The sequence below is a fragment of the Pygoscelis adeliae genome, unplaced genomic scaffold (assembly GCF_000699105.1).
Source record: "Pygoscelis adeliae isolate BGI_AS28 unplaced genomic scaffold, ASM69910v1 Scaffold120, whole genome shotgun sequence".
NCBI lineage: Eukaryota > Metazoa > Chordata > Aves > Sphenisciformes > Spheniscidae > Pygoscelis > Pygoscelis adeliae.
In genome coordinates, this window is record NW_008824032.1 from 2814922 (window position 1) to 2823030 (window position 8109).

The following is an 8109-nucleotide window of genomic DNA, read 5'->3' on the forward strand; positions in this document are numbered from 1 at the left end:
TGTAGGGAAGATTTCTAAGGATCTGAGTGCCACTGTCGTGCTCCTTGGAATAAGCGAGAGAGGTCTTAGGTTGAAGTCAGGGAAGTGTGAATTTGAAGGGTGTTATGCAAATAATGCCAGAAGGCTTTGAAAATGTGCTGGACCCAAGGGAGATTAGTGGGAAGCAAAAGGAGTAGTGTAAGGGCCATGTCCTGCCCTGTGATGAGGTTGCTTTGTGTTGTCAGAGCAACTCTACAGAGCTTGGTCCTTGGAGTATTTCTTTGCTTATGGCTTGGAGCTCCCATCGCAGCTGCCAAAAGTCATTAGTGCAGGAGACAAGGAAGGAGAGAAGGCGTTTACATCCTGCTCAATAACTAGCTCCCAGTGTCCAAAATAACATAAAATGGAAATATTCTTGTGCTGCCCTGTGACATGGAGGATGGCTGGGTCCTAACAGGTTCTTTGTGTGCCATCTTTGGTCTCGTCTGAGCAGGACCTAACCTGGCAGTCACAAGGAAATGGAGTTTGACTTTCAGAATATTAAATGTTTTACCACAGACTGTCTTCTGGCAGTGGCCTGAACTAGATTTTCCCCTAAGGGATATTAGAGCTCATTTGCCTCCGCGAATTTAAAGTTGGTGAAAATCATTGGGCTGATGGCTGAGGAGCCTGGCACCTCCCATTTCTCTCCAGAAGTGACTGTCGGTGAACAATACTGTTTTGAGACACCTCCTGCCAGCTCTCACTTTGCAGGGCTTACCGCCCTCCTGCTGCCTTTGTCACAGTGGGCTCTGGGGGTAATTGCAACTATCCCACTTCGTCAGGCTCCATGAAGGGGCTGCTGGCAGTAGCAGCCTGACAGCCTGTTCCCCCGTCTGTGTGTGGCCATGGTGGGGCACACGATTCTTGTGTCTGAAAATAGTGCTGACAGCATGCAGGGAGCCCGAGAGTAGCCTCTAATGAGCTGCTTGCAGATGCTGTCCTCTTTTGTGTGGAGCCTTGTCCTCAGGGACCACAAGTTCCTTCATGCAGAGTGCATTTCAGTGGAGACAGGAGGGAGCGACACACACTGTGACTTGCAGTCTGTACAGACTGGCATTCACAAGGGGTCTCGGGTGTTTGCATTTCATATCCAACATGCATGAAGTGACGTGTGGTTGCTCCCTTCTAGGAGACAGAAGAAGACAGCCTCTCATGCCGTGACGGAGCTGGAAAACACCAAGGATTGCAGCCAGGCCGGGAAGCCTCTCTTCTGCCCTTCCCATCCCACAGAGGAGCTAAGGCTGTTCTGCGAGCAGTGTGACCAGCCTGTGTGCCGGGATTGCGTTGTAGACAGGCACCGGCAACACCCCTATGACTTCACCGGCAATGTCATCCACAGGCATGGGGATGCCCTGCGGGAGCTGCTGAAAAGCACCCAACAGCACATGGGTACCCTAGAGGATGTCCTGGGCCAGATTGATGACATGGGCAGTGCTGTCCGCAGTCGCGCAGAAGCCGTGGCCACAGAGATCTGTCTGTTTGCCAGTGGGTATGTGAAAGCAATTGAAGCACACCGGGACCGGCTGCTGAAGCAGCTGGAGGACTTGAAGGTGCAGAAGGAAAACCTGCTGCACTTGCAGAAGGCCCAGCTGCAGCAGCTGCTGCTGGACATGAGGACAGGCGTGGGGTTCACGGAGCGCTTGCTGACGAGTGGCTCGGACCTGGAGATCCTCATCACCAAAGGGGTGGTGGCGAGCCGGCTGGCAAAGCTGAACAGCGTTGCTTACAACACTCACCCCAGCGTGGATGATGGGATCCAGTTCTCTCCCCAGGAGAGGGCAGGGCAGTGTTGCGGCTATGAAGTTTTTGGGGCCATTCTCAATAAAGTGGTTGATCCAGCCAGATGTACCCTGCACGGGGAAGGTAATGGGGTGCTGTACAACAGCTGAATGGGAACGCGTTGCTCCCTGAAGTCACCTCTCCGTTCTCTGTACCCACACGGTGGGCAGCTTAGCTCCTGCTGTCCAGTCACTGACTAGGGGCAGAGGGGTACGGTAGGGTAGAGCCCTGCCAGAGGTTGCATTGCTTGCTGAGGGCCTATGGGAGCCATGCTGGGCAGGGAGATAGAGAGCTATCCCCAGCCAGATATGACAGCATACTGGAGCTGCCCCCTGCAACATCACTGACCTCAGCACGGGGTGAGGTGTGAGGAGAGCAACCCGTAGGCCAAAGACCACAGCTTACTCAGGGCATGGCGCCTGCGGTGGCAGGATGTGATGCTCGCCTGGTGGCCCCAGCTGTTCAGCAGCATGGGCCCAGACAGATCGCCTCTGTGGCTGAGCAAGTTCCCCTTGCAGCTTCTGCTGAGATTGCCATGGGAATAGCTGGCATAGATGGTTTCATGGATGTTTGCTTATTAAAGGCTTGGAGTAGGGCCAGCAAACAGATAACATTCAGACCAGCCCACGGAGTGCAGCCAGCTCTGGTCAGTAATGGCCTGCACAGGGCAGATTAGACAGACGCAGGGCTTGTTCGATCCTTTCCATGCCAATCTGTAAGTGCTGAAGTTTCTGGGACTCCACACTGCACCGTGTGCTCTTCCTCCTCCCTCCTGGTTGCATGGTGCACCTTGAGGCCTTCTGGGAAGATGCCAGCTGGGCTTAGAGGGGCAGGCAGGAAGACCACCCTGGTCCACACAGACCTCCAGGCTAAGCCTTCCCAACATCTCCCAGTGCCTATGGCTGCCCACTCTCTCTTGGTCCCCAGTGATATCTTTACTTTTCCTTGTGGGTGAAAGGAGCTGTACACCCACCCCAGCAGCGGGGTCCTGGCTGTGCTCTGATGGGACTGCAACACTGCAAAATAGGTGGGAGGTGGCAATCATGGCTGGTGTGAATCCTTTCTGGTGCTGTTTCTCTGCCTTACAGATCTCCAGAGTGCCCGTCAGAACCAGCTGACTGGCTTTACCCTGCTCTGCAATGACACCACGGGGGAGCGGATGGGGCGTGGAGGAGAGGCCGTGCGGGTCACCATCACCCACAAGGACAAGAGGGACTGGTGGGTATTTCACCTGAGAACTCCCCAGTCACTGGGTTTACCTTTCTGCCTCCCTTGCCCTGGCTCCCTCCTTGTTTGGGCAGGTGGGAGGACATGCTTCAGCGTGTGGGTCAGAATCTGTAGGGGAAAAGGCACTACTGTTCTTCTCACCGGTATAGCAGGGCTTCCTACTGGTTGTATTTGGCTGTGTGGAGCTTGACAGTGTTGGCTCAGATTTGTATTGACTCTTTGGGTGATTTGGGACTTCTTAAAGGATTCAACTCTCAGTGGGTGTTACACATTGTCAGAATGAACTGTTGCTCCTTCCCACCCCTACCAGTAGACACACCCAGGGCTCCTGCTTTTGTTAACACCTAATGAGTGTAAAACATAGCAACCCCAGAATGACCATTTCGAGTCACACAAACAGTCCACCAAGCCCGGGAGCCTCTGACAGTGCCTAGTTCATGTTCTGGAGAAAGAATCTGTGTTGGGACTTCATCGTGACTTCTCATGTAGTTGTAATGTTGAGCACTTTAACATGTCCAGAGGTTTTCCAGCAAAAGCAGGGAAGACCACACTTGAGCTCCTAAGTGTTTCCACAATGAAAATGACCAACCAGAAAAAATTATTTTGTAACTGTTTGCCGGGTGCACTTGTTACTATAAAGCAGCCAGGCACAAATGTAGAACCAATTGGGGGTCAGTTCTTAGGAAAAACATCTTTTCTGTTTTATAGTACATACAATGTAGCTGGAGCAAGATGCCAGTGTAACTTCCTCCAGGATCCGCTGTTGGTGGGATGACCTGATGAAAAAAGGGACAGGATGCTAAAACTCCTTGCTATGGGGAAGTGTTGACATGGTGTACAGAAACAAGGCTGGCTGCACAGATGCTTATCAGTAGAGCATCATTGTTCAAGAATATCGTTCCAATGTACCTTCCTTCCTTAGATGCACATACGACGTAGGAAGGTGTGCACATGAGGATTATGTGGATTTTGCTTGGTGGTGTAGAGGTCGCTGTGGCCACACTAACTCAGTTTCTTGTTCTTGTGCGTATGCAGTTGCTACATCCGTTGCTGAAAGCTGTCTGGCTTTGGGTTGAGGCACAGCAGCTACAGAAGAGTGTGAAGTATCACTACACAGTTCATGGCAGGAAATGATGTAGGCAGCTGTATAGATGTGAAACGGTGGGGGGTGGGGAATACAGCCTGCAAATCTGGAAGATTATAAGCTGTCACGTTGTGGGGCACCAGAGACTCACAACTGCCACAAATGGGGATTAGGAAGAACACCTTCCTCTAGGCAGAGCTGCCTGATAATTGTCTGTGGAAAGCTCTTTCCATCTTTCTGTGAAGCAGGCAATCAGTCCCTAAGTAACTAGCTGATGCTTTCTCCCTGGCACTCTTGTCCTCCAGGGTTTCTTGTGAAACCCAGTGAGCTTCACTTTGGAAAGGGAGAGTTCACCAGCAGGGACCTAGAACTCCTCAGAGCACTGAAGAGTTGGGGTCAATGCAGTTGGGACAGTGGTTGAAGTGATTCAAACCTGCTCTGTTTATGTCCTGTCTTATTCATGGGCTTTTCTAGAGGTAACTGCTCTCTGAAGCTGTGAATTTACCCCATTTCTGAGGGCTCTTATCTGATGGGATAATCTGACCTGCAAGTGTGCTGTCTGTCATCTTCTGCTCTTTCAGTGCTCAGGGTTGCTACAAATCCTTGCAGTGCAGCTAGCTTTGTGTGACTTCCTTTGTATGGCTGTTGCAGCTCCTGGTAGCAGGTGTGTGTGTGAAAGCTACTCAATGCTTGAGCATTGCTCATGCATCCTGTTAAGCTCGCTTGAGACCCGCCGCTGCTGAACAAGGTTGAGGATAAGGAACCGACAACAAATCTAGGCCAAACAGTGGTTCACATGTAGAGCAATTTTCTGCCAGTCACTGACCTCTTGGACTTCTCTCTGTTTGTAGTGCAGTCAAGCCAACAGTGTGTGATAATGGTGATGGGACCTACCATATTTCCTACACCCCTGAGGAGCCAGGCTTGTATGCTGTCTGCATCTATGTGAAAGGGCAGCATGTACAGGTAGCATTTCTTGTTTCTCTTGCACTGCTGCTTCTTTACTTGCTTTTCTTTTCTAAGCATTTGCTTTAAATCTTTCTAAGGATTACCTCTGCCATTTAGCAGTTTAAGACTGGGCTTAGTGATCTGTGACTGACAGGATCACCCGGTTGGTTTTCGAAAACGCAGGCACAACATCTGATAGCACCTACTGCAGCAGCCTCTCTGCTTGCTTGTCCTCTGCAGGGCTCTCCATTCACCCTGATGGTGAAAAACAAGTTCCGCGAGCACCAAGGCGTGTTTCACTGCTGCACGTTCTGCTCAAGTGGAGGGCAGAAAGCTGCTCGCTGTGCCTGTGGGGGGACCATGCCAGGTGAGTGCTCAGCTTTCCCCACACTGCTGGCATCAGGAAGGTTTGTTGCATTTGGTCCTCCCTAGTATAGATAGTTGTGAGTAGATACTCCAGCCCAACTCCTGCCTTGCATGTGCAGCAGGCCTGTGATAACCTGTGTGTACATATCTTCTGGTAGGATGGGACTGCAGCAGTGAGAAATGCAGCAGGACATGCTAAGGGTCTTTGCAACATACCCCGTAGACAGAGACCTGAGCCAACTCTGCAGGTGATGGGGCAGGGCAGCTCTGTCTTTCAGCCATTCTCAGTGAGGCTAAGCAGCACTGCGTCTATACTGTTCCTCTCCCAGTGCTGGCAGGTTGGGAGCTTCCGGGCTGTGTCACACGGTGCCCAATGCTGTCCTATGGAGAAGCCTCACTCCTCATTTAGGATGAGAGTTCAACTCCCTTATTTGTTTAATCCCAGCCAGCTTCCCTGTCCTTGACCTGCATGCGTCACTGTGTGTTTTGCATGTTTAGTATAGAACCAGCCTCTTCCTTTTTCTGTGCTTGATCTGCATCTAGCTCTGGCCATAGCCACCAGTGGCTGGCATGGGGTTCTGCAGGCCTGTCATGCATTGCCCAACAGGCAAGGGGACGGAAATCTTCATCTTTCCCCAGTGAATGGAATGGGGAGGTCCCCCCGGGTTGTTCTCCTTTCTTTATGGAGCCCTAGCAATTTTTGCCTTGAATAAGCTGTGTTCTCATCAGCACGTGCTTCCCTGTCTTAAACAAGTCCTGGGGCTGAAGCATCTCTGAAAGCCTCTGACACACTGGGATTTTCTGGCCCACTTTTGGTTCAGCTGATGGTGCCTCTTCTCTTGCAGGTGGGTACCAAGGCTGTGGCCATGGACACAAAGGTCACCCTGGCTGCCCCCACTGGTCATGCTGTGGACAAGTGAAGGAGAGCTCGGAGTGTTTGGGTGGGCCACCTAGCGACACCTCGCAGAGGAGTTTGCTCAGGACAGTGGCGCTCTGAGCAGCCAGGTGAGCCCCTGCGAGCCCAGGGCACTGCTACTAGCTGCTGCATGAGCACAAACCACGAGGATCTCCACGATCACTATGTAGCCTCGCTGCCGGAAAACAACATCGTGATGGGTGCAAACTGAGAAAGAGGAATGAGGGAAAATAAAATTGTGCCTTATATTCCACCCGGAGCTGTGTATGCAAAGTTGTTTTGTGCCTGAACAGGAGCAAACACTGGGCATTGTACTGGTGCCTACACTTTCAAGGACTCGAGGCCTGCGGGGTCAGACTCTAAGGGGAAACTCAGTCTGAGCGGTTAGTTACCTCACAGGAAGGTCAAGATGTGTCTCATTCTGCAGGATCGACAATCTCTGCTGTCCTTCTTGAAGAGGCCAAAGCTGCTTGTTGGGGCACATTCCAAAGGGTTTGTGTTCATGCCTTGGAAAGGCTTGGCAGCCTGATTCTGCCTCCGCATCAGGTATGCGGCTGGATTCTGGCCTTGGATGTGCACATGTAGCATAGTTACACTCTTGGGAGCTGCTGTTGTGTTTGCAACTCATATTTTCTCCAAGTGAGCTGTAGTCTCATTACACCCTCCCTGCAAAGTAAGAGCAAGATGAGTTAGTAATATGTCTGAAGGAAATCCAAGGAAAACCCATGGCACTGATGGGAACAGGAATTAGAATGTCATTCACCCAGTCTGTATGTTCTCCACGGATATGGTGTGGGACATAGCGCTGCTGGGGGTGATACGGGAGCCAGGAGAGCACACAGCTCACCAAGGGAAGATTTGGGGACATTCTGAGCATCGGTAGGAGCCATAGGCACAGGTTTGCAGGTGTCCTGAACTGATGCAACTACGGAAGAGCAGCAGAAGGAGACGGAACACAGCAAAACTCCTGGATTTGGCTTGTGCAGCCTTGGCAAGGCGCTGTTTTTAGAAGGAGAGCTTGTCCCATTTTCCACAGGGGAGGGGGGATGTATCTTCTGGGCTTGTACGTGTGCTGCCAACCCATACTTGGGTTAATGGCACCTACGGTGAAGAGGAAGCACTTTCCTGGAAAGGCAACTGCTAACCTGCCGATTGCTGCCTGCCGCTTGCCTGGGTGAAGCAGACACCCTGGATACCTTCCTGAACAAAAAACTTTTGTGTCAATGAGACTGGGAACGCTACTGCCCTGGGGGTAACCTTGCAAGTAGGTGTGTGTTGCTAGGGGCTTGTAATACTGCCTGGGAAACGGGTGGGGACAAAGGTCTGACTGTTGGTCATTTGGGGAGAGGAATGCTGCTCCAGTGTCAACAGTAAGGACTGGTTCTTGCTTTCTGGCTGGTGATAGCTGGATTGTAAATAGTAGAAACCTGTGCTGTCTGTTTGCTTGCTCAGACCTTTAGGACTCTCATTTGCTGTTCATGCCTCTTACAAAGCCAGTTTTGGAACCTCTTCTTCCCAGCAAAGGAGATAGATATCCTTATGCAAATGCTGTTTATAGCTTTCCATTAATCATCCAGAAAGGGCTGTCAAACAAATGGGGTAAGGTTAGGCAGTATAAATCTCCAAGTTAGGCAATTTAGGTCTCCAAGTTGCTGACTCTGAAATTTCAAAGTGAAAGTTTAATTTGAGTTAACCTTTAATGGAACAAACAGTAACTCATTCTTGTCCTTGCTATGTGCAGAGTCAGTGCTCAGTACAGAATGTGATG

At 51.1% G+C, this 8109-nt stretch overlaps 1 protein-coding gene across 1 annotated transcript in view; it reads left to right on the forward strand.

Moving 5' to 3' along the window:
• Positions 1 to 6594, forward strand: part of TRIM45 (tripartite motif containing 45) — an 8863-nt gene extending 2269 nt beyond the window's left edge. Inside the window, exons 3-7 of the mRNA XM_009330238.1 lie at positions 1151 to 1884; positions 2889 to 3018; positions 4963 to 5077; positions 5300 to 5426; positions 6271 to 6594. Of these exons, the coding sequence (XP_009328513.1) occupies positions 1151 to 1884; positions 2889 to 3018; positions 4963 to 5077; positions 5300 to 5426; positions 6271 to 6422 (1258 nt within the window). The 3' untranslated portion in view covers positions 6423 to 6594. The remainder of the gene's footprint in view (positions 1 to 1150; positions 1885 to 2888; positions 3019 to 4962; positions 5078 to 5299; positions 5427 to 6270) is intronic.
• Positions 6595 to 8109: the final 1515 nt, after the last annotated feature.